At 41.3% G+C, this 27,420-nt stretch overlaps 1 protein-coding gene across 1 annotated transcript in view; it reads right to left on the reverse strand.

The window, feature by feature from the left end:
- Window positions 1–4,920: 4,920 nt before the first annotated feature.
- The window catches only part of LOC124593730 (SPRY domain-containing protein 7-like), a 78,088-nt gene continuing 55,588 nt past the window's right edge, over window positions 4,921–27,420 (reverse strand). The window contains exon 6 of the mRNA XM_047132058.1: window positions 4,921–6,867. Coding sequence (XP_046988014.1) covers window positions 6,770–6,867 — 98 coding nt within the window. The 3' untranslated portion in view covers window positions 4,921–6,769. The remainder of the gene's footprint in view (window positions 6,868–27,420) is intronic.

Raw genomic sequence — 27,420 nt, forward strand, 5'->3', positions numbered from 1 at the left:
CCAGAATTCCAGTTTTGTGATTGGCTTATCAGCTGCATACAGGTTTTCTGTGCTGCAATGATCAGACAAGTTTCCGCACACCATATGATGTGGATTCTGCAGATCACCATGTTCACAGGACTCATCCTCAGTCATGAAGCCCCACTCCCTGAGGTTCACCTTGCATCATGACACTCCTGTCCTCAATCAGTTTAGTGCGTCATGCCATAAAGGCAGATGAAAGTTGGCAGCAGGATCTTCTTTGATGTTCTCCTCATCCCTTTTGGTTAATGAATTTCATCATAGCTCTTTCCAGGCACTGACGGAATTGCTAACGTTGGGCACAAGAAGCCCCTCCTCAACCTCAATCTACGTTTTTGAGGCTCATATCCAAACAGACGTATCTGGGGTCAATTTCCTGCTTTTTTCCATTTCTGTGCACGTCATGTGGCACTAAATCCACAATTTGCTAAATTTTGGTGAGAAGGATTGGTATTACACAGTCAGTCACAAAGTGTCCAGTCTCATTCAAAGCTTTATCCATTTGTTTGGCATGTGTAGAATTTTGCCAAACTAGTGCTGCGTATTCTACTGCAGAGAAGTGCACTACCATTGCAGGTGTAAAGACCTCTTTCAGCTGTGATCACCATGTGACACCAGTACGTTTATGGATAATGTAGACTTCTGAACATGAGTTGAACGTTAAAGCAATGTACGACCAAAAAAGTGGGTTTTGAGGAAAATTTTGCTAACATGGCATGTTGAAAAATGGGTGTCACTGATTTTGGCCTGGTATCACACCATGCAATCAGGTGGCCCGCGAATATAAGTAAACACATGAATTGAGTCCGCAGGTCACCAAAGGTTTCCCATGCCTGATTAATCAAATGAAACTATATGATTCCAAAAAAAAAAACAGTAATTCATTCAGAACATATAGTATCAGATTACAGCACAGTTTTCCAGTGCAGCTTATTTTACCTTATTTTATAAAACCTGACACCTAGTCACAAGAAACTTGCCTTGGTGCGGTGATATTGCCTCAATGGCTACAAGGTTACCGCTGTGCAGTACAGCTTACTGCTGTGCTCGGCTGCCTTGGCTTCGCAACCCGGTGTGGGTCTTATTGTAAGCCACATGTTGCCACAATGGTAGCTACCAGTAGATGGCAGTTAACCGAACACTCCACGGCATTTCTGCACTACTTCTCATTACTTTTGCTGAAGATTTATAATCTTTCTCAAAGACTAGGTAGCAGCACTATGTATCCTTACCTAAAAATAGCTGTTAAACGATTTCCAACTACTCCTCTTGAGCAAGATGTAATATTCTCAAGTTTTACAATGTGGGAGACTAATGTCCGTTTGACTTAAGGTGTTCGGCAAAAGCCTTCTTAGTTAACAAATGCTCACTGAACCTAGTCAAACATTCTGCCAGTCTGGCCTATACAGGATGAGTCACGAGGTTTTCCCCCAGTTGCTAGAGGTTGTTCCTAATGTTATTTGGAGCAAAAAATGTAAATACAGTAATGTGATCAGATCCATAATTAAGGAGCTACAACAGAGTTTTGAAACATTCTGAGATGTATGGATTGTTACACTTGTGTTCACAAGACACACTATCACTCTTAGGTAGACAAGTGCAGCGAGTGGTACGTTTGCATAACAACCACGTTGTTGATACTGCAGTCACTGTTTACTGTTATTGTCTCCTGTGTACAGTACACTTTGCTGAGCCATACACATTTTCATCACAGGAGTATGGAGAGATGATGAACATTTTGGGCTTCTGTGATGGTAATGCGAAAGCTGCTGTTGCCGAATATCACCGTTGGTATCCTGATCATAGGATTCCAATTGCTGAAACATTTAATGGAACATATCAAACACTGCTAGTAATTGGTACTCTTCACAGTATTGGTATTCACTCTGAAAGACATCATGACGTTCAAGAAGAGGAAAACATTCTTAATTCAGTAGAGTGCAGTCCTCATTTAAGTACTAGATACCTAGCTACCCAATTGAATGTTTCACAATCTAAGGTATGTAGGATTCTTCATGAGAATGGACTGTATCCTTTTCATGAGCAGAAAGTTCACCATTTAGACCCACATGATTGTGCGAACCAGTTGCATTTTCTGTAACTGGTTAAACGGAAATCGACAGCTCTATCGCTTCATAATGTTCAGTGATGAGGCAACCTTTAGAAGAATAGGCATGAACAACTTGCATGTCTTAGCAAACGAAAATCCCCATCCCACGGTAGTATCTCAATTACAATGTAGATTCAGTATCAATGTCTGGTGTGGCGTTTTGTGTGACCAGTTACTGGGGCCATTTATTCTGCTGGGAAATTTAAATGGTCAGATGTACGGTAACTTTTCACGAGAAGACTTACCACAGCTTCTTGAAGATGTTCCTCTGGAAACAAAGACACCACATGTAAGTCCAACATGACGGGGCACCTGCACACTTCCACCATGTGGTAACAGCTTATCTTAACCAGCAATTCCCACATCGATGGATAGGTCACAGGGGCTCTATTAACTGGCCTGCTACATTTAACACCCCCTAGATTACTGCATCTGGAGGTGGATGAAATACATCGTGTACGAGGTGAAGGTGGAAACACGAGAAGAATTGATACAACACATTTTCCATGCCGCAACGTCAATAAGGAACGAGCATGTTAAATTACTAAATGCTACTCGCGTAGTTCACTCCTGTACAAATCTCTGCCTTCATTTTTTCGGCCCTTTTCCTGAGTTTTTCAATTACCGTAGCTCCTTAATTATGGATCTGATCCCATTACTTTATTTACATTTTCTGTTCCAAATAATCTAAGGAGTACCCTGCGGAAACCGAGGGGGGGGGGGGGGGGGAGGGGGGAAGACATGTCATTTCACAAGCACTGCATTCCAATTTATAGACACCAAATCCTGGATATTTATCACTGCGGGGGCACTCATGAATTTACAATCTTTAACATGACTGATATATATTCATCAGTTTAAGTTACAGACAGCTACATAAATTATTTAAACAACATATGAGAATAACAACAACAAAAGCCTTAAGAAAAACTAGTAGAATTAAAAGCAAAACAGTATTAGATACAAAGAATCACATTGGATGGAGACGTAATAAAAATGTGTGTTCAACCACTCGAGGCAGATAATTAAAAGTTACCTTTTAATGCCAGTGTTAAAACCTTGTGTATAGCAAGCCACTCGGACTGACATCAGACTGAAAAGATTGTCAACTGACTTCACCGCTATGTGGAGAAAGCACAGTGTGCACCCCCTGTGGGGCATGAATTGCACAAAGGGTTCAAATTAAGAAAACTGTTATATTATAAATGAAAATAGCTGTAACAGGACACCAAGCTTAGTAACAAAAGTATAGATGCACAGGTAATGCTGTAAAATGAAACAGCAATTTTACACACCATTTGTCTAGTGCAGATAGCATTAAAGTGCTTAAAATGAAAAGGGAGTAAACAATGTTTCAGATCAGTGTATAGAGACTTGAGGCAAAAAATGTCAAGTAGTTGCAAATAACAGTTTAAAACCTATAAACAAATTTTGCAATTTTAGTTGTTAATTGAGAATGAGAGCATCATTAACAGACAAATACTTAAAAATTTCCAGTTCACGAAGAAAATCAAAGCTATAAGCTTTCTTTTGTTTGTGGAAGATAGTAACTTTATCAAGTCCCTTTGGTTGGTGGCCTGTGAGTAGCAAATGATCCACAGAGAATGGATTATGCACATCAGCACCCTTTCTTTCTAATAAATAAAATAAAAACATTATGAAAGTAATTGTGCTGATGTTGATAAGGGCAAATCGCTCAATGATCAACTAATTAGTAAACATCAAGTTTATTATGATTCCATGTTACCAATTTTTTACCCTGTTGGTGCAATGGTGATTTCTGGTTTAGATCATCTCACAAGAGGATATTTTAACATTGCCCTTTTGGTATGATAGAAGTTGGGGGAGGATAGTTCTAGTTCTTTTAGAGGATTTATTTTATCATATGTGATATTTTCTTTTTTACATTTTTACACTGATCAGCCAGAACATTATAACCACCTACGTAACAGCCAGTACATCGACCTTTGGCATGGATAACAGCAGCAACGCAATGTGGCAGGGAAGCAGTGGCCTTGCTGGTCATTGGATGGAGATGGCACCACATTTGCGCACACAGCTAACCTAGTTCCCGTAAATTTGGGGGGGGGGGGGGGGGGGGTGTTATAATGTTCTGGATGATCAATGTATATTTCTTTATTTTCAGCGGCTATGGACAGCACCTTCTTCCTGAAACTGGTGCTTGATGTATGTATTTGTTGGTTATTTAATGTGCGCGCTGTACGTTTTATCCAATTTATTGTGCATAACTGGACCTTCATGACATACTTTACTTGCTAAGTATCATGCTACCATCTCTAACTTTTTATTTTGCTCGTATGTGGGCACCTTAACCCATATTTGGCTTTATGTCATTTGCATGACTTCTTATGTTTTGCATGTACACATTTTCATTATTTGTTTTGCGTAGTTTTGTATTCATGTAAGTACCTATTGGCTAGTTTAGTGGGCCATCTGGTTGTCTTCTGCCACACCAGCACTGTATGTGCTTAATAGTCAGTCAGTCGTAGTCATATTGTGTTAGCACTAAACAGACCTACTGTGCCACGAACAGCTGGTGCTGTGTTTACACGTTTGTAAGTGTGGTCCTATGTTGTGCTGCTATGCCAGTGTGTGCTTTGTGCTTAAGGCGACAATTTTTTTGAGACTTTTGAAATTTTTCTGTCTTTTTCATACTCGAGGTTGTTTATTGTTGTACAAAAGTATTTCAGTTTTTTTTCTACTGCTCCACACAAGGAAATAAGGGAGAGGTACCAACTGTTAGATAAATCAAAATAAAACGAGTACTATTTCAGCAGAAAATAATAATTATTAATTAATACTGTCTCCTAATTTGTACAGTACACATCAAGAAGTAGATTGACTTTGTCATTTTGATTTTAAATACATTATTTGTATAAAAATAAGGATCAATATTGCTGTAAGGTAATAAAAATAACAAACACAAAGATAACACAGCTGATTATATAAATTGTCATAACTAAGTTACAAACAATGTACATTGTTTTTAAATAAAAATGAAATTAATAGACCATAAATAATTGGACTGATAAAGCTAGTCCATGGCTGCACATTGACAAATACAAATTAAGTTACTGTTTAAATAATACATTTACTAAGAAGCAGAGATTCACTTTTGCCTGGCTACTAATCTGTAGATAAGAGACAGCTAGTCTACTGGAATGAAGAAGCTCTGTCATAGTGTGCAAACCCAAGAATACACACGGAATAATATGTAGAAAAATACTATAATGGAATAATTCATGTGGTAAGAGAGGATGAAAGATTTGGTTTAGAAATGCTGTGTTGAAAACAAACAACATTAATAGAATGTATACACATAGAAAAATTTTTAAAAAGAGAGTAAACCTTGAAGAGCTCTATCTTTGTGTAAAGAGGAAATGAGTGAAACATAGGAGAGGGGTTTGTCACTGCAGTAGAGCTCGAAGAAACACACACATTCACAACCAGCCAAAACAACACACATTATGAAAAGCAGTGATATTCACCAACATGGTCATAGATGGAAAAAAAATTAAATGAAAGTAAAATTAAGGTAATTAAAAATAGATACATAAATTACTTTGGAAATTTGTTACCATAAAAGTGAAAGAATAATATTTCACAACAGGGATGATACGAAAAGATGTTATGTTAGAGAGAAAAGTGTATAATATCAATGTAGATAATAAACAACGTGAGAACTGAATTAAACGCTAACACTGTTTTATAGTACACAGCAGTGCGAATTGTTAGCTGAGGAACCTATTTGGAATGGCACGAGTGACGGAGGGACTGGAGGGAAAGGTGAAAAATGAAACTAACAGAACACCGCTCAAAAGGCTGCAGGATTTTAGGGGGAAAATAAATTGTGTCTTTCCTGTAAAACTGTTTCTCTAGTTAATACTGACTGCTCATCACATCCAGAAACAGTAGGCTCAGTCTTCATTCCTTAGTTATGGGGACGTCGTATTTGTTCATTGCACTCTTAAGGCTACAATGTACAGCAACATATTGTCTGTATCATGGTGACTCACTGCACTTACCTACAGAACACTATTTTGTTTAAAAACTGCTTCACTGGCTGTTTTCCTCTACTTTCTATTCACAAATTATTTTGGTTTTTTGACCATCCTGTTATTTTCTCTTGTTCTTTTGTTTCAGTTCTTTTAACTCCTTACTTACAATGATCAGCCTATTTGTTTCATATACATGGAATGATGTTATATATTTAGAAGTTCATAGACCTGGTTATCTGAAACCTTACGTTTCCATTAACATAAATTTTCCTCTTATATCTTTAATCACAATGCTTGTTTAAGCTGATTCTATTTAACTTCACGGAAGATGTATTACGTTAAGTATATCTCCCCACCCCCTGTCCCACAGACACACATTCCACACATTCTAACAGCTTTAGCTAGTTCCCATTCTTTAAATTGTTGATATTGTTTGGTAATGCAGTGGGCATTTCAAGAGATTCTCGTATCTGTGAAAAACTTAAGCTTGAATCATGTTCTCCACTTTATTAAAGTTCTCTAAACTCAATGAAGTCTTATTTGCTGTGTAAAAATAATGAATAAAGGTATCAGTGCTTCATGGCCACTTCTGAAGACCACCACTGGCACCAGAAGTGCTCTAAAGTAAGGACTGCTCCAACATAATTTTTTCAAAACCTTGAGGCGGCGGATAATTGAAGTTGTCCAACACAATGTCTAAAATGGCACCATCGTCAACTGAAAAACGACAAAATATTAATTTTAATGCACTATAATTCTAATGTCAGACAAACAGAGAAACAACTCGTGCAGACTATCAAATTATCTTATATACAACCATAATGAATGTAATTTTAAAAAGTAACAACTTTTCATTTTAAGAGAGTCCCTAATTACTTCAGCATCTGGCAATCTTATCTCAAATTATTAAATACATTGAGGAAGATTATCTTGATTCACCCAGCGAAATGTGGGGAAAAAAGGACGGGAGGGAGAAGAGGACATACTACACTGTGTACAAGACTACGTAACACAAATCATTCTTTAAAGAGGATATATATTTTTAACTTTTACCAGATTGCTATAATACCTTAGCTGTTTGATATTTCTTAGCCTGCTGACTGTAACTTGGCACAAACATCTCAAATTTCGGAAAATGAAAAGTTATTAAAGACTCAAATGCAAAAGTTAGTGCCTATGGAACTAATAGTTTTGCACCATCAGGTTGTTCATTTGAAAGACAGAATAAGAAAGGCACTGAAAAGACATAGGATGGATATAATAAAAATTCATGAGAGTGACACCAAAAAGAGTAATTTTTTTGTACAAGGGGGTTGCAAAACTTTAAAGACATTACCAAAGTAAACGATGGATCTCTCATACTCTTACTACTTTTTTATATAGGAAAGAAATGCTTGAAAAGTTAAATTTTGTTAATTAAAGCTGTAACTTAAAGTAAAAGTTTATTAAAACAAAGAACAAATAAATGCATGACTGACTACCGTTCAAGCACATGAGCACATAGTTACATAAAATTAAGTTATGTCTTAAAATAATGTTTTGTGAAATTAAGGTTATCTGGACGAAAGACACTAAATCTTTTCTAGAAATAAATATAGCTTGTTAACATCTAACACAAAAAATGAGTAGTTAGCCATTCAAACATTAATCTGCTCCCTAACATCTTAGCGAGAAATTCTGAGTCTTCACAAAATTTTAAAACTTATGCTACACTCATACAATTGTCACTGAAGACAGGGAACATGTCTGTGATCAGACCTTTAATCTTTCTCTCACCAGGAGGCTCTACATGAGGCAGCAGGGTTGGTTGGTGGTTAAAGGACTAAACAGTGAGGTCATAAATCCCTCCGTCAAAAGGTAGTTCAGTTGGAGTTAGTGACATTCACCAGAAATTTGAATTATGAAAGTCCGCAGGAGTAGTAAAAACGAAACACTGAAAGCAGTATCAAAGCTAGACCTGAGGAAGAATTTAAGTAGAAAAAGAATTGGGACAGGCCAGTACATAACTCAGAGCAGACAAGGTGTCTTCCATGGCTCATCTGTTGACACACACACACACACACACACACACACACACACACACACACACACACACACACTACCTGCATCCAACCCCCCACCCCCTAGGGTGACGCTGAGGTTCTAGCAGAGGACCTTGAGGCACATTCCAACTGGAAAAAATGGCAATCCCTCCTGATAGCAGGCATCAGGAGACAGTGCACCTGCATGCAAAAAGAACTTGGTAAGTTGAATGATTAGGAAACTGTCTGAAGGCAATTGCATAAGTAAGCAACAGTTGGTACTGTTGCAACCGAAGAGAAAAGATCCTCACTCCAACAAGGGGACTGTCTATGGAACTTGCCCAGAAGGCAACAGTGCCCAATCTTACTCAACAATGATGGACTGGGCCCAACACTGTCAAAGCTGTACACAGCTGCAGGCCACAATCTTTGCAACCACAGTCCAATCGGGATGAGACCAGAGCTCAGTAAATATGGGGGAGAGAAGCAGGATCAACATCCCAAAAGGTGTGGGCAATAAACAGAACGTTGAGCTTTCACACTGTGACAGTCTTTAGTAGACAAAAATGTGTCAACATTGTCAGCTTTCTATCAAAGAGATGGCCCAAAAATCTGGCCTGTGCAACAATGTCAAAGTGCTGGGTAGCCAGATAGGGATCTGGTCAAAATGGATTGTGGTACAGCAACAGAAATGCATAGACATGTTTTCGCAGAGGAGAATTGGAAGCAAGGGGAAGGGGTAGAAGCAGAGGCCCTGTGGATGGTATTCAGTCCAGACTATAGACTGGTGTCTATACAAAAAGTGAAAAGCCTTGACACACAGTGTGGGGATGAGCAGTGATCTGACTGAGGCCACTAACCCATTGATGCCGATGAGGACGAGAGTAACATGCAACACAAGAGTCCCACAGTATGTTGTTCTCTTGGACCCATGGGGATATGATGAATGTACCAATTCTAATGGGAAGCAACCAATGGGGGCAAAAACTTGTAAAACTGTTAGGTTACCTTGAAAGCCCCAGTCATAGAGTAAGTAAAATGTGGTGGCACCAAGCAGTGTTGTATGCCTTATGTAGGTCAAAAATACTGCAATGAAGTGTTGCATTTAGAAAAATGCCTGTTGGATCGCTTATTCCGACCTAACCAGATAGTCAATTTAGATCATCCCTCCCAGAAACAACAGCAATTGGGGGGGGGGGGGGGGGGGGGAGACAAAAGATGTCATATTTGAGAACCTAACATAATAGTCGGCCTACCATCTTTTACAGCAGGTTGCAGAGCAAAATGTTGAGGCTAACTGGTCAGTAACTGTGAATGGATGTGGGGTTTTAGACTGGTCTAAGGAGTGTGAACACCCTCTAGCCACATAGAGTTGAAGACCCTGAGTAGATGAAATCTCTGAGTAATTGTCAGATACTGAATCAAATCTGAGCCTTGGGCAGTACTGTGTGATCAGTCAAGAGCCTGAAGCATTTACCAATCAGTGAAATGTTCATTATATAATCTGGAGTTGCTGGGGGAGGTGTGAAGAATGGGAAGACGTCTTCAACTTGCCTTTCATGCATTCGAAAGATGATCAGATAGGAAGAGGTGCCAATGTTGTCACAAAGTGGGCCGCAAGATGTTCAGCAAAGATCAGCATCAGTACAAATACCACCATGAAGGGACAGACCTGGGACAGTCGATTCTTGGCAGCCCAGAACACTACAGAACCTGGCAGACACCTGGATGAAGATGTGTATGTTTTAAGCTTTCCTTCTTACTGCATTTCATTAGCCAGCCTTGGAGCAAAGCCACTGACAAGTTATGAGGGTGGTTTGTGAAGGATATCTCTTGAGATATTGCAGGGACCTTTGAAAATTCTGAATAGCTGTTGCAATGTCTTTGGTCCATCATGGCACTGGCTGGTAGTTAAATCATCATCATCATCATCATCATCATCATCATCATCATCATCATCATCATCATCATCGACAGTTTCCAGCCTCTGGCAGGGTATGTATGGAACATAGGCCTCTCCATCGTCTTCTGTCTTGCCACCATCTCTCCATCTTTACCTTGGTCCAGTCTTCTCCTTTCTTCTGGATGCATTCCTCTACTCCTTTCAGCCATCTGTCTCTCGGCCTTCCTCTTGGTCTCTCTTCTTCCAGTTTCATCTTGTGTATCCTTCTGGGTATCCTCTTCTCCTCCATTCTCAGCCTTTATTTATCTATCTCCTCCTGTAATGGTTCCACCTCCATTAACTCTCTGATCCTCTCATTTCTTAACCTGTCTATCTCTGTCACTCCAATACTGTTTCTCAGGAATTTCATCTCACTAGCTTGTACTTTGCTTTCCTCTCTTCCTTTCATAACCCAAGTTTCTGATGCATATGTCAGGATTGAGACATATGACCGGTATATAACCTTTTTACTGATTTGGGGTACATACTTGCTCCATATCAGGCTTCTGACACTCTTCCAAAATGCTTCTGCTTTTCTCCCCCGCTCGTTTATTTCTCTGCCGTTTTTTCCATCTTCCTGTATCAGGCTTCCTAGGTACTTGAAACTCTCCACTCCCCTCAATCGTTCCTCTCCAACTGATATTCCAGTTGTTCCTCTCTCCTCCTTTCTTCTTGTTATAATCATCTCACTCTTACTTATACTAAATTTCATCCCATATTCTTGCACTGTTTATTCCCATACATCCAACTGCTCTTGTGCTACTTCCTCCTTATTCCCCCAAATCATCAGCTCATCTGCAAACACCATAGCTTTCATCTTCCTTTCACCAATTACTTGTGCTACTGTAGTCATTATTTCATCCATCACTCCAATGACGAGTAATGGTGAAAGTGTACTTCCCTGCCTCAAGCCATTCTTCTGTTCAATCCAAGCTGATATCTCTCCTCCCACTTTCACACAGCTCATACTTCAATGGTAAATTTTCCTTATCCTCCAAATAATGTCTAGCTGCTCCTCTGTTCTCCAGGGCTTTCCAAACTTTGCTTCTACGTACACTATCCTATGCTTTTTCCATGTCCAGGAAGGCCATTAGTAGATCTATTCCACATTCATAGTGCTGTTCCTGCAGTTGTCTTACAGCAAAAATTAGATTCACCGTAGACCTTCCTGTTCTGAAGCAATGTTGCTCTTCTCTCATTCTTCCTTCTAATTTTGTCCAAATTCGTGCTTCCATAATTCTCAAAAATCTTTGCACAATGACTCATCAATGTTATCCCCCAATAATTCTTGCACTGTTTTCTATTTCCCTTCTTAAAGACTGGGACAATTATTCCCTTCTTCCAGCCTTCTGGGATCATCTTCTGTCTCCACAGAATTGTCATTACTTGATACAGCCATTGTATCCGAACCTCTCCTGCTGCTCTCACCATCTCTACACTTAGCTCATCCAGATCTGGTGACTTCCCTCCCTTCATCTTTTCCAATGCCTCTTCCACTTCTCCCAATGTAAGGTCATTTTCTATTTGCTGTGCCTACTTTTTTTTACTCCTCAGCTTGTTCCTCCTCATCCAGGTCCCCATTCAGGTTTCAGGAGTTCTTCAAAATCCTCCTTCCCCATATTCTTGAGTTCCTCCTTATTCTCTACATCTTGTCCACTTGTGTTCACCATTCGAGCATAATCTGTCATACCGTTCTTCCTCTTACATTTAATCATTCCATATAACACCTTTTTTAACCTCCACAATCCTCCTCCATCATTCTGGTCCACTGTTCCATCCACTTTCTTCTTTCCTCCGCCAGCACTTTTTGCTTCTTTCTTTCTTGTCTGATACTCTTCCCTTGTCCCTACTGCTCTCTTCTGGAACTGTACCCTAAAGGCTGTATTATTCTTTTGTACTATATCCTTTGTTTTATCATTCCACCAGGGTGTTTCTTTCCATCTCTTTCTGTTGCTTGTCCTCCCACATACTGCTTCTGCCACCCTTACTAATGTTCCCTTGAATCTACCCCATTCCTCTTCTACCATTTTTGGTTCATCCTTTGGAATGCATTCCTTTACTACTTGTAGGTACTCTAGCCTGCTTTCTTCCTGTAATCCAACTTCCATAACCTTATACGTCTTTCCTGGTTTTCTGTGCCTTTATTATCCTTAGTCCCTCTCAGGTTCATTACCAGCAAACAGTGGTCACTATCCAAGGCCTCTGAAGGTAATACCTTAATGTCAATGATGTTCCAATACATCTCACTATCATAAAGGAAGTAGTCAACTATCGACTTTCTCTTTAAGTCTTGACTGTACCAGGTAATTTTGTGGCTCTCACTTTTCCTGAACCAAAGTTCCCAACCAGCAAGACATTCCTTTGACAGAACTCCAATAGTCTTTCACCTTCCTCATTTGGCAGCCCCAACCCTCTGGTCTAAGCACACTTTCACATCCTTGTCTTTCTCTTTCAACGTGTGTGTTTAAATCCCCCATTACTATCATATTCTTCCTTCCCATCTGCTTCTGCATTTCTTCTTCAAACTCTTGTTTCCCCTCAGAAGTGCAACCCACCTGCAGTGCAGTGAAGTGTGCCTGTAGAAAACAGGACAATAGTTCCAGTGGCCAAGGTGATTGTGGCTGAGAGGTTTCCACCAACCTTACCAATGCAAGCTGAAAGGAAGTGGAGGTATAAAATTGTCAGCTGGCTCTTAGAAGAGCCCGACATGGTAGCTGGGGTGAATAGATCTTAAAGTAGATAGCCAAAATAGTGCCATGGGCAGCACAGAAGTGGGCAGCAGTACAGTCACTGAGAAGGGACAGATCAAGATTGGTAAGGAACTAGTCAATCAATAAGTCTTTACCATCCAAATTGGTACTTTGCCACAGGAGCTGGTGCACACTTAAATTTCCAAGAAGGAGAAAAAAGAGGAAAAGGGGGGGGGGGGGGGTGAGTTGTTGTATGAAGGTGAAGGTGGTCACAGCCTCAGGAAAGTAAGTGCCCAGCCTGGAAGTAAATAAACATCACAAGCAGTGATCACTGGATCAAAGGCACATGAAGCAAATGAATTGTGTAGATCTTCACCAAAGTGTTGAAATTACTCAGGTGATCATCCCATGTAGAACAGAGATTTTAGTGATTATGAATAAACTGAAGAGAATTTTCGAGGTGCTGTAACCTCAAGCATTTTCATCTTCTCTGCAACAGTCCTTCAAAAACATGTTACCAAAAGCAACGTGTCAATTCACTCACTAGAGTGACACAAATATATGTACATGCAGCTGTACCTGCAAAGGGAAAGCTTACTATAAACCTTACAGTGCTCTGAAGTCAACTAATCTTGTAAACAAAAATATTCAGTACCAAAAAGCTAAACAGTCAGTATCCATGTCCATACAAACTACACTACCCACAGCTAAAGAGAAAAGTTCACAGGAAAGAGTATTAAACCCATTGGATTGTCCAGAATTGTCACTTTCTAATGGAGGTAATGTTGTGGCCACTGACGTCCTCATGGAAGAATCAAATAGTTCAATGACTTTTTTACCCCTATTGCTGCTTCATAACAGTGCAGGTTGTGGGAAAGGGGGAAAATGTAAACACTCAATAATCAATGGCTCCCCATAATTCAGTGGAATGTGAATGGATTCTGGAAGGACATGAATGATTTCAGAACTCATAAGGAGAAGCTCAAACTATTAGTGCAGTAAAAACCACTGTGCACGTGTCTTCAGAAGACACACATGGAAACTCCTGATACCCTTGTGTTACAATGTACTCTCTCCAAAAGAAAGATGATTGTCACAGTGACAGGACTGCAGGTGGAGTGATGGTATTTGTTAGTAACACAGGCCAGGCCAGCCTCACCTCTCATCACCAGCTTGCAGGCAGCAGCTGTTTTCATTCATGTATCATTGCAAATCACAGTACGCAAAGTGTTTTCTCCACCTCATGACCCACTTGGTAAAGAGACTCGCACCTAATTATGCGCACCATACACATTACAATTCCAGCACTACCTGTCCCAGGGATAGAGCTCTCAAGAGGCTAATTGTACCAGAAGAGATCTCTCATCTGAACAGAGGCCAACTGATGTACTGTAGCTCAGCCACAGGTTTGTCATCGGCCATTGACCTACCATCTGTCCACTGACCTCACGGATTTTACAGCATCGGAAGTGGATACAGATCCATATTAAAGCAACCACTTCGGTCTTTTGTACTCTTCACCAGCAGGAAAGAGCTCAAAAGAAACCCACTAAATGGGTTCTACACATTCAGTTAGCTAGGTTTGAATGGAAAGAAAATGCCTACAACTTTATGGTTAATTTTAAAACTGTGGTCCACTGTGCACATGAGACACCCAGACCAAATATCTCTGAACACTTTGAGGGGTGCTCTGTTCCTTGAAGGAACAATAAATGATGCACTACCATCAGCGACTGGTGAGTGGCACTGAAGGTTCAAAATCTAGCACCCTTTTGGATTACAGGAGAAAACCATGTCAAACAGTAGAAAAGCACTGTACCAAGAGCTTACTGAAATCCATCATTCATTCAACATAAGCCACAAGAGTATAATAATCAATTGAGAGTGTCTCTAATGCCCCCACTGACACTCACCTTTGCCGTAATGAATAATATGATTATTTTGACTTCTGCAGTTGACATAGCATGCTTAATGGCCAATTCCTCCTGCAACAAAACTTACACAGATCCCACATTTCTACACCAGAAAGAAGCTGCAGGAAGGGTACAGCTGGACTTCAGACAACCCTTTTCAGTGAGAGAATTGGGAAAAACATTCTCAGGTACTAAGGATACTGGCTTAGTGGCACACGCTATAACATGTAATGTGTTAGCTATATAAAGGATCAGAAGAAATTCCTTTAATCTTTAACTACAAATGGTCACAGGGTCTAGCCAGATTCATGGAGGTGATCTCTTATGATACCTCTCCTGAAACCAGGGACGAATAGTACCTCTACATGCAATTGTGTAGGAAACACTCTTGAGCAGATTGTAGACTAACATCTAGTGTTGATATCGAGAGAAAGAAACCCATTTAATTGAGGGTTCAGGAAGTATTATTCTAGATAACCTGGCAAACCTGGTTCTACACAAAGATTTTCTATGAAGACAGCACAGATGACACACAGCAGATTACTATGCTTATGATGATTTACTGTTTTTGTACTAGTCTTCCATCCACAACTCAGTTACAGTTCACACTTCACAGACTGGAGGATTGAGCACAAAACACAGACTTTAAATTTTCAACAGGTAAAATGGGGTGTATACATCTCAATCATGTCCATTGTAATTTTAATAGCACCATTCTCAATCTTAATCAGTCAGTTTGGTTTTTAGTGCCATTTGATCAGTTGTTCACTTGGCTTCCACACTTCAGGAAGTGTGAAGTGAAAGCACTTAAAAGTTTTAGGCATTTTAAAGCATCTCAGTGGAAGGCCTGGGTACACCCAAGTCCTATGTACAAAAATTTTATGAAGCATTTGTCCAATTTGATACTATGGAAAGTCTACACCTACATCAATACTCTGCAAACCACATTTAAGTGTCTGGCAGACGGTTTGTCGAACCACCTTCACACTAGTTGTCTATTATTCCAATCTCATACAGCACACAGAAAAAATGAACACCTGTGTCTTTCTGTACGAGCTCTGATTTCCCTTATTTTATTACGGTGATCGTTTCTTCCTATATAGGTCAGCATCAACAAAATATTTTTGCATTTGGAGGAGAAAGTTGGTGATTGAAATTTCGTGAGAAGATTCCAATGCAACGAGAAATGCCTTTGTTTTAATGTTGTCCATGACATTCCCCTATTTTTCACTAATACAAAATCTGCTGCCAGTCTTTGAACCTTCTCAATGTACCCCGTCAATCCTATCTGGTAAGGATCTCAAACCATGCAGCAGTAGTCTAAAAGAGAATAGACAAGTGTAGTGTCGGCAGTCTCCTCATTAGATTTATTACATTTTCTAAGTGCCCTCCCAATAAAACACAATCTTTCGTTAGCCTTTCCCACAACATTTTCTGTGTGTTCCTTCCAATTTAAATTGTTCATAATTGTAATTCCTACGTATTTAGTTGAATTTACAGCCTTTAGACTTGATTGTTTTATCGTGTAATCTAAGTTTAACGGACTCCTTTTAGCACTCATGTGCATGACTTCACACTTTTTGTTATTTAGAGTCAATTGCCAATTTTTGCACCATATAAACATCTTTTCTAAATCATTTTGCAATTTGTTTTGATCTTCTGATTACTTAAATAGTTGATAAATGACAGCATCATCTGCAGACAACCTAAGATGGCTGCTCAGATTGTCTCCCAAATCATTTATATAGATAAGGAACAGCAAAGGGCTTATACCATTACCTTTGGGAATGCCAGAAATCACTTCCGGTTTAGTTGAGGACTCTGCCTATTACTACAAACTGTGACATCCCTGACAGGAATTAACAAATCCAGTAACATAACAGACGATATTCCATAAGCACGCAGTTTCACTACAAACTGTGTGTGGTACAGTGTCATAAGCCTTCTGGAAATTCAGAAATATGGAATCAATCTGAGATCCCGCATCAATAGCACTAAACACTAATGTGGGTAACGAGCTAGTTGGGTTTCACAAGAACGATGTTACGTAATTCCTTGTTGACTGTGTGTCAATAGACCATTTTCTTTGAGATAATTCATAGTGTTTGAACACAATATAATTAAAAAATCCTGCTGCATATTGACATTAATTATATTGACCTATAATTTAGTAGATTACTCCTAGCGCCTTTCTTGAATGCTTGTGTGACCTATGCAACTTTCCAGTCTTTGGGTACGTATCTTTTGTTGAGTGAACAGTTGTATATGATTGTTAAATACGGAGCTATTGTATCAGCATACTCTGAAAGGAAAATAACTTTCATATAATCTGGAGCAGAAGACTTGCTTTTTAAGTGATTTAAGTTGCTTCACAACTCTGATATCTACTATGTTACTCATGTTGGCAGCTGTTCTCGATTTGAATCCTGGAATATTTATTTCGTCGTCTTTGGTGAAGGAATTTTGGAATACTGTGTTTAGCAACACTGCTTTGGTAGCACTGTCTTTCCATTGCAGTCGTGCAGAGAAAGCACTGATTGTGTCGTGTTGCTAGCATACTTCACATACTACCAGAATATCTTTGGATTTTCTGCTAGGTTTGGAGACTATAAGCATCTTGTATTGACTGTGAATTTTGGAGATTTTGCATCCATTTGAATTTGGCATGTTTCTTTCATTGTTTCTGCAACAGTATTCTGACCCGTTTTGGGCACCAAGGAGGACCAGCTCAGTTGTCTGTTAATTTATTTGGTATAAATCTCTCAAATTCTGCCAATAGTATTTCTTTGATTTCAAGAATATCTGGTCTACACTTATATTACTAATTTGGAAGAAGTGGAGATTGTCTCTCAGGAAGGCATCAAGTTAATTTTTATCTTACTTTTTGAATAGGTGTATTTTTTGTTTATTTTTGGAGGATTTGGCACTTACGATATTCAATCTGGCTACAACAACCCTGTGGTCACTAATCCCTGTATCTGTTTTGATGCTCGTTATTAGCTCAGGATTATTTGTTGCTAAGAGGTCAAGTGTGTTTTCACAATTTTTTACTATTCATGTGGGCTCATGAACTAACTGCTCAAAATAATTTTCAGAGAATGCGTTTCGCACAATTTCAGATAATGTTTTATACATACCTCTGGAATTAAACATATATTTTTGCCAACATATCAAGGGTAAATTAAAGTCACCACCAACTGTAATTGTGTGAGACGGGTACATGTTTAAAATCAAACTCCTGTTTTCTTTGAACTGTTCAGCAATTGTGTCATCAGTATTCGGATGTTGGTAAAAGGATCCAATTATTATTTTATTCCGGTTGTCAAGAATGACCTCTGTCCTTACTATCTCACAGGAACTATCTACTTAAATTTTGTGACAAGCTAAACTATTACTAATGGCAACAAACATGCCACCACCAACAGTGTTCAGCCTGTCCCTTTGGAACACTGTTAGGTTATTCGCAAAAATTTTGGCTTATCTCTGGCTTTAGCCAGCTTTCAGTGCCGATAACTATTTTAGTACGAGTGCTGATTCAGACCATACACTTGGCTCTGTAACAGAGGTCCACAACTAGTCCTGTTGACTATGCTGCAAATGGTCAGTTCTGCTATCATCTCCCAAGCAAGACTAGCAGCCTTTACTACTTCTGTTAGCCACTCGAAACCAGAGAGAATCTCTTCCGATATAAAGTGACACATCATTGGTAATGGCGTGAGACGCCACCTGCAGTCAGCTAAACTCTGTGCTCTTCATGGCATTTGGAAGGACCCATTCCACATCTGGAATAGTTCCACCCAGTATGCATACGGAGTGCACATTGGCTTTCTTCTTATCCTTGGTAGCCATGACCGTAACGGGGCCCATAACGAGCCTATCATTTGTGCTCTCAACTACCAATAATACCACTCTTTGTGACTGCCCAGATCTTGCAGGCTGAGAGTCCTGGAGGAAATAACAAAATATTGTGGATTGCTACTCACCACACAGAGCAGGCTTTGAGTCGCAGACACACAGAGTACTAAATGTTTACGCTTTCAGCCAAAAGGCCTTTGTGGGAAATAAAAAGCACACACACATTCACACAAGCACAACTCTCACACAGATGGCCACTGTGGCCTAATGTGTGTCAGTTGCACTTCCTATTTCTGAAGACAACCTTTGGCTGAAAGTTCAAATGTTTAGTAGTCTACAACTCAACACCCCTTCTACATGGTGAGTAGCACTATCCTTTTCAGAATATTGTTATCTTTCCAATTTCTATAGATGATGGGTGTACCATTTATGGTTCATCCTGAATATCATATTTAAGGATATTGGACACAATACACCATGCAGCCATCCAAATGGCAACAGCAGCTTAGATAACTGTGCCAAAGTTAGTAAGGAAGCACTAAATATCAGACAGCAATTCCTGACCTATAACACGCTTCTAAATCTAAGTCAGTCAAAAAGTTTCCTGAGACCACTGAAATTGCTCACCCTCTAACAGACAGATTATTTCTGCACTGTAAACAAACAAAAAAAAACCATTTGGGATCTGGGCACAACACTTTGTAACAGACAACTGCAATTATAGCACGTATCAAGAGTCTCCCACAATTTTGGAGCAGTCACCTTGACTGATAGAGAGACGAAGGACGAAATGTAAATTACTTGCATGCAAGATGAATATGGCAGATTTTAAACCAGTGTTATAGAGTGATCCATACACATGCATCCAATGAAGGTTATCTAGTTTCCTGTTCCATTGTTTTGCCTGCCAACAAATGTCAGCATCTTTGACATGTTATATACGATCTTGATGGCTCTCATGGATGAGATGTGCCCATACAAAGACCTTCCTCATCTGCTCCCTAGAGTGCCTTGTACAGCATCCAGATAATGTATCCAGCAGATTCTTGTTCAGACATTTTGCATAGAACTAAGTTCACGAGATATCATTCTGTTATATTCTGGGGCACTTCAGATCTTGAGTAAAAGAGACTGCAACCCAGTAGCCAAGGAGGCTTGTCGTGATAATTCACTGGAGTCATGGGACTTCATCTTGCAAGCTGTTTCCTCTTGTCATTCCCTTAAGAGCCTTGCTATTCTTTTGTGAGTAGAGTGTGGTGCACATGGGGACCCAAGCCATTGCAGTATTTCTTCCTTTCTTGTGCTGCAAATTTACTCCTTGATTATATCTTTTTTCCGACTTTTTCCTCTAGGACAGATTCCAGCTGACAACCAAGCTCATTTGTAGGATATCAATTCTGGCTTCATCCACTTTGTTCCCTTTATTTTTACACCAATTACAGGTATGACAAGTGAGTGATAGGGAGGACAATGAAACTGTATGGAAACATTGGTAAGGACATGCAAAAGAGAAGTAATGAATAAACAACTAAAACAAACATTTTAATTTCCACACGAGTTGGTAACATATGTCAACTGTGTAGCACGTTTATATTCCACGTTACCATCATCACTCAATGTGATGACTATCTGCATCCATGAGAGCTTGGAACCGCACTAGAAATTGCTCTACTGTTGCTCGAAACAATAGTGGACCAAGGGATGTTCAGCTGTCATAACAAAGCTTGTGCACTGCTGGAAGACTGCACTCTGCATCCAGCATTCTCAGCCACAGCAGCAATAACTTCAATAATTTTTGGTGCAATTTGCTGTCTCTCCTCTTCTTCTCCCAAAAGAAATGCCAAAATTCCCAGTTCCATTTGAACTTTCAAATCATGTTCTTCAACCCCAGTGTGTAAACAGGACCTCCCCATTCTCTGTTAATGCGTCAATAATCGCAAAGAAAAGCAACAGTATTATTATTGTTTTAATACAACAGCTTTACTCACTTTGTCCAGACCCATGGTGACTGACTGGAACTGTACTGCACACTGGTAGTTGTGTTTCAAACCCACGTCACAGTACCAGTAGCTAACAGCAAGTCATGACACTAACATTATTAACAATGCAGTTCCTGCAGCCCAAAATCTGAACATCATTCCTATATAGTTGGGCACCAATATGGTAAATAGTTTTCCATCTACAATGACTCAAGTAGTTATAGTTTAATTATAGCCACCCACTATTTCAGTCAAATTATGTTTCATCCTCACATATGAGTTTGACCTCCATATTCAAAACTTTACAGTGTGTGGGACATGTGGGGAAGGTCACCTAATATCCAGCATTATAGCTGGTCCTTTTGGAGAAGTCATCAGATACCCACACGGTGACAGCCTCCTGACCACTCAGGGATTCATATTATTGATACCCGGGCTGTCGCCTCCCCGCATATGCTATGGAGTAGGTACCTATCCATTTGGGAACACTGTCCATCAGACCAGGTGGCTTTTTCTCTGGCTGGGTGACACCTGCGGAGAGTACCCTTGATTGAAGCATGCAGCATCATGGCAGATATTTCATGTCATAAAATGACCAATTTTATCAACCAATGGCCACGAGGTTTTGGCACACTCTTCATATGAATCAAAATTTAGAACGATCTTTACGAGTCACCAAAACTTTCTCTCCTTGGCTAAGCCATGGAAGGAAAACAAAACAAAGTGATTTGTGGATATGAAACTTCCTGGCAGATTAAAACTGTGTGCCGGACCGAGACTCAAACTTGAGACCTTTGCCTTTCGCGGGCAAGTGCTCTACCAACTGAGCTACCCAAGCATGACTCACGCCCAGTCTCAGAAGTAAAGCTGTGCGGACGGGGCGTGAGTCGTGCTTGGGTAGCTCAGTTGGTAGAGCACTTGCCCGCGAAAGGCAAAGGTCCCGGGTTCAAGTCTCGGTCCAGCACACAGTTTTAATCTGCCAGGAAGTTTCATATCAGCGTACACTCCGTTGCAGAGTGAAAATCTCATCCTGATTTGCAGATAGTTACTCTTCTTAGTTACCAGTTCACCCAAGCCAATGGTGGGTCCTATCTCTCTACTAAATGTATGTTCTCTGCAGGGAATATTGCAAACATATTTTCAGACTTTTTTCCCTTAGTAAATTATGAAGTGGTTCCATCTTCATTAACATGCAAATTCTGTTCGTCTCCAACTGTTACTCTCTTGTAAACTAGGTAGTGGTGTACCTATTACCGTCACACCCTGTAAGACCCTCCACATGGTACAGGGATTCAGTCTCCACCATAACCTACTGCTAGAGACTGATGAAGAACTAAGCAATGAAAGACAGAGGTCCTTGGATGTGACCTCCTCCTGGCCCACTTCACATTTAACAAGGGCATCACCTATTGACAATCCAATGGAACTGCAAGCTAGAACTTCCAAGATACAACACTAAATTATTCTTGTTCTGCAATTTGTGTTGCTGTCCAAGAAACATTTCATTGTTGATCATTCTCCAACTCTGAGGTTACTGCACAATGTCTGTGAGTGGATTTCATTCCAATGCGACATTACATTCTTTTTTCTTTTTTTTTTTAAGTGCTGCATTTAGTTTCTTCAAAATGTTCCTTCACCTCAGTAATGCTCCCATCTGATCATTCTTCCTCCAATTCCTTGGGGGTCAATTTTCATTATATTGCAGCAGCCTTCTTCCTGAAATAAAGGGTGTAATGTATCTCACAAGGGAACCTCCCCATCGCACCCCCCTCAGATTTAGTTATAAGTTGGCACAGTGGATAGGCCTTGAAAAACTGAACACAGATCAATCGATAAAACAGGAAGAAGTTGTGTGGAACTATGAAAAAAAATACGCAAAATATACAAACTGAGTAGTCCACGCGCAAAATAAGCCACATCAACGACCGCTTGAGCTCAGGAGTGCTGTGGTCCCGTGGTTAGCGTGAGCAGCTGTGGAACAAGAGGTCCTTGGTTCAAGTCTTACCTCGAGTGAAAAGTGTACTTCCTTTATTTTCGCTAAGTTATGATCTGTCTGTTCATTCACTGACATCTCTGTTCACTGTAATAAGTTTAGTGTGTGTTTTGCGACCGCACTGCAAAATCGTATGAGCTATATTTTCTGGATTCATATTGCCCACGGAATACATCTCACGTATTTAATGCACTCTCGTCCAAAGTAGCAAACAGTCAACTGCCAGCCAGGGAGCCTCGTTAGCAGGAATACTCTCTCTTCCGTGCGCTGTAGTCGACTGACGTAGTGTGTTTCGATGTTTGTTTAGGTGTGGCGTCCCCATACTATGGAGCAGTTGCCTCGCATCGGACAGACAGATAATAATTGTCTGAAAATAAAAAATTAAACTTTTCACTCGAGGGAAGATTTGAACCAAGGACCTCTCGTTCCGCAGCTGCTCATGCTAACCACGGGACCACGGCACTCTTGAGCTCACATTGTCCTTGATGTGGCTTATCTTGCGCATGGACTACTCAGTTTGTATATTTTGCTTATTTTTTTTCATAGTTCCACACAACTTCTTCCTGTTTTCTCGATTGATCTGTGTTCAGTTTTTCAAGGCCTATCCACTGTGCCAACTTACAACTAAATCTGAGGGGGGTGCGATTGGGAGGTTACCTTGTCAGTAGCCGCAAAACTTTTATAAATAATATGAACCAATCTGAAAATTATGATGAAACAAACCTCTATTTAAGTGATTTAATCAAAGTGGTTTTGTTTTGTTTTGTTTTGTGGTGCAAAAAACAACAGGGGTCATACATGCCCAAGCCGAAACTATAGAACAAACACAGAGGTGAGGGAAACGACTATGTCAGTCCCAATGGACAGAATAGGACACAGCTAAAAAAGGCACATGGAAAAAGGGCTAAAAAACACCACACAAAGATTGAGGTCCAAAACTAAAAATTAAATGGCCTTTGCCATACTGCTTCTGTGGATAAAAAGGAAAATGCGGTCGACAGCTCGCACGTCATTCGCTAAAACGGCTGATAAATCAGATTGCAAACCCCAGCTGGAATGTAAATTGGAAAAAAAGAAGGCATTCCAGCAGGAAATGGCAGACAGTTAAATTTTGGGCGCAATTCGTACAACATGGTGGAGCAGCGCCACTGAGCAAATGACGATGGCTAAAAAGACAGTGTCCAGTACGCAGCCGAGTTAAAATAATCTCCTCCTGGTGGGAGGGCTGAGAGGTTGTCCAAGGCGCCGGGAGAGACTTAATAAGCCAATGTTTATTCCCATGAAAGGAGGACCAAGGGCGATAAAAGGACGCCACCTCCTGACAGATGGCAACGCAGAGATCATCGGTGGGAATAGAGGTAGTCGCAGGCTGAGGTACAAGGACTGCAGCCTTGGCAGCAGCGCCAGCAGCCTCGTTTCCTGGCAGACCAACATGTCCAGGGACCCACAGAAACACGACATTGGCTCCACCAAGAGTGAGCAAGTGACAGTTTTCCTGGACCTGCTGCACTAAGGGATGAGCAGTGTACAGCACACAGAGACTTTGGAGGGCACTGAGTGAGTCAGAGCAGAGGACACAATTGGGAAGGCTGTGTCGCTGGATGTACTCTCTGGTGTGATACAAGGCGAAAAGCTCAGCTGTAAGCACTGAGAAGAGTACCGGAAGCTGATACTGAAAGACACGAGTGCCAATAACAAAGGCACACTCGACCTCACGGTCAGTCCAAGAGCCATCAGTGTATACATAGGTACTATTGCTAAGTTCCATGCGATGAAGGTGATAGACCAAGGCTGGAGTAGTGTCCTTAGGAAGCGAATGAAGGCCAAGGTTAACATGGGCTGCTTCACGAAGCCAAGGTGGTGAAGGGTTCTCACCCATGGGAAAAGCTGCAGGTAATGTGAAGTTAAGCTGCCGTAGCAAAAGGCAAAAGCTGACTCCAGGAGGTAACAGAAGAGGGATGAGCCCGATACTGACGATCTAAGGAATTTCAAAGAAGGAGGCATAGGAGGGGTGGCCATGCATGGCAGACAAACGGCATGCATACCTGCTGAGGCGAAAGTCACAGCAGTAGGACAGTGATAGTTCAGCAGCTTCAGCATACAGACACTCACCCGGGCTGGTGTACAAGGCACCCATGGCCAACTGGATGCCGTGATGATGTATAGTGTTGAGACTGCATGAACAGAGGAGGGTGGTTCGATCGGCACTGCAAGAAGTACCGTTGAGAACACGTAGGACATTGAGGGACTGCGTACAGCGGGTTGGCTGCCACGTAAGAGACATGGGAGGACCAAGAGTTTCCTATCGAGCATGAGCACCAGAAATTTCATAGTGTCAACAAATGGAAGGGCAACAGGCCCAAGATGTACAGATGGTGACAGAAACCATCTGCACCACCAGAAATTGATACAGACAGTTTTGTCAGTGGAAAAGCGGAAGCCATTGGTGATGCTGCAGGAGTGCAGACAGTCAAGACAGCGCTGAAGACGCTGCTCAGTGAGAGAGGTCCATGGAGAACAACAGATGGCAAAATCATCCGCAAAGGGAGCCAGAGACGCCCAGCGAGAGTCAGGCCACTATAGGGTTAATGGCGATAGCAAAGAGGATGACGCTCAGGATGGAACCCTCAGACACACCATTTTCCTGAATAAAGGTGGCCGACAAGACAGAACCCACACCCATCTTGAAAATACGGTCTTGTAAAAATGCTTGAAGGAAACAGGGAAGGTGCCCACGGAAGTCCCAGGTGTAAAGAGTACGGAGGATACCAGTTCCCCAAATCGAAAAACACAGCCACAGTCTGAGTTCCACAGAAAACCATTCATGACACGGGTGGACAAAGTAATGAGATGGTCAACTGCAGAACATCGCACTCGAAATCCTCACTGCGCATTTATGAGTAAATGACGAGACTCAAGCCACCACACCAGCCGGGCATGAATCATATGTTCCATCACCTTGCAAATGCAGCTAGTAAGAGAGATGGGGTGGTAGCTAGGAGGCAGGTTTTTGTCCTTACTAGGCTTAGGTATGGGTATGACGGTGGCTTCATGCCAGCATCCAGGAAATGTGCCCTCAGACCAGATATGGTTGTATGTGTAAAGGAGAAAGTGCTTGCCCACAAGAGAGGTGCTGCACCATCTGAACGTGGATAGTATCTGGCTCTTGGTGGGAGGACCGGGATGAACTGAACGCATGATCTAGCTCCCTCATAGTGAAGGCAACATTGTGGCACCCACGATTTGGAGAAGAGAAGGTTATCACCTGAGCCGCCTCCAGTCGTTTCCAATGTATGGAGGCAGAGTGATAGTGGGAAGAGCTCATCTGCAAAATGGCAGCCCAAGGCGTTGGTGATAGCAACAGGATCCATGATATCAGCACCTACTGTCAGGCCAGAAATGGGGGAATGGATCTTGGTTCCTGAGAGCCGTCGGAAGTTTGCCCACACAATAGAGGAAGGAGTGGAACTGTTAAAAGAACCAGTGAATGAAATACAACTAGCTTTTTTGCTATCCCGAAGAACTCAACAACACTGTGCACCCATCTGTTTATAATTAATGCAGTTTTCCAGCATAGGGTGGCAGTTAAAAATGCAGAGAGCACATCTCTGTGCATGAATTGTGTCGCGGCATGGCTCAGTCCACCAAGGGACTGGGACATGACGTGGTAAAGAGGAAATTCGAGGAATGGAACGTTCTGCACCAGTAAGGATAACGTCGGTGAGATAGTCCACCTGGTCATCAAAACTGAGGAAATCTTGTTCTGCAAAGGTTGCCAGGAAGGAGTAAAGCTGCCAGTCAGCCTTAGTAAGCAGCCATTTGGGCATGCATGTGGATGGGGTGGCAGTCAGCAGACGGAGAGCACATGGGAAATGCTCGCTCGAATACATGTCAGAAAGAACGGACAACTCAAGATGACGGGCAAACTGGGCAGTGCAAAAGGATAGGTCCAAATGGGAATATGTGTGCGAGGAGTCAGAAAGGAAAGTGGGTGCTCCACTGTTAAGGCAGAATGGCTTAAGTTGGTTAAGAAAGTCAGCCAAGAGGGCACCTATCTGGCAGGTCCTGGGAGAACCCCAAAGGAGATGATGTGCATTATGGTCACCGAGTATTAAAAACAGCTGCCCAATAAGCTGAAGCAAGTCTGCCCTGGTGACATCAAAGGACGGAGGTACATAAATGGTACAGAAAGAGAAAGTCAGGTGGGGAAGGAAAAGGTGAACATGGGTTGACCATGAAGGTCATCCCGTATGAGCATCATGACGCCCCCATGAGATGGGATGCCAACCTCAGGGGGAAGTTCAAAACGAATTGGTAAATAATGTGAAAGCTCAAAGCAGTCTAGAGGGCGCAATTTTGTTTCCTGAAGGTACAGTACAAGGGGATGCTGCAATGCTAGAAGCAGCTGTAAATCCTCTTTGTGGGACTGAAGGCCACAAATGTTCCATTGAAGGACAGTCTTGAGAAGGAAGAGATGTAGGGGTGTCAACTAGGTAGCCACCGAGGGACAGCCAGTGGAGAGTCTCTACTACAGGGCACAGAAGCAGGAGGATCCTGCTCCATGGGGACCACAGAAGCATTGGTGTGCTTGTGCAGTCAGTCTGTTGAGTCCAACGCTGAAAAATGGTTGGTGGTGCGCACCAGCGAGACAGAGGCTGGCCGGGTTAATTGACAACACTGTCGAGCAGGATCTTTGAGTTGGCAAAGGAGAAGAACATTTGTCTTTAGCGGACTTCTTTGAGCCCTTCTGGTTAGAGGAAGACTTGGGTGTTGTTTGGCTGGCAGGATGAAGGAAGTCTTCTCGGGAGGACTACTCTTGTCCTATTCTGCCATCCGGTTGTGTAGTGTGTAACTTCGCCCCTTTAGGCGAGAGGCTG

This window comes from Schistocerca americana, chromosome 2 (assembly GCF_021461395.2).
Source record: "Schistocerca americana isolate TAMUIC-IGC-003095 chromosome 2, iqSchAmer2.1, whole genome shotgun sequence".
NCBI lineage: Eukaryota > Metazoa > Arthropoda > Insecta > Orthoptera > Acrididae > Schistocerca > Schistocerca americana.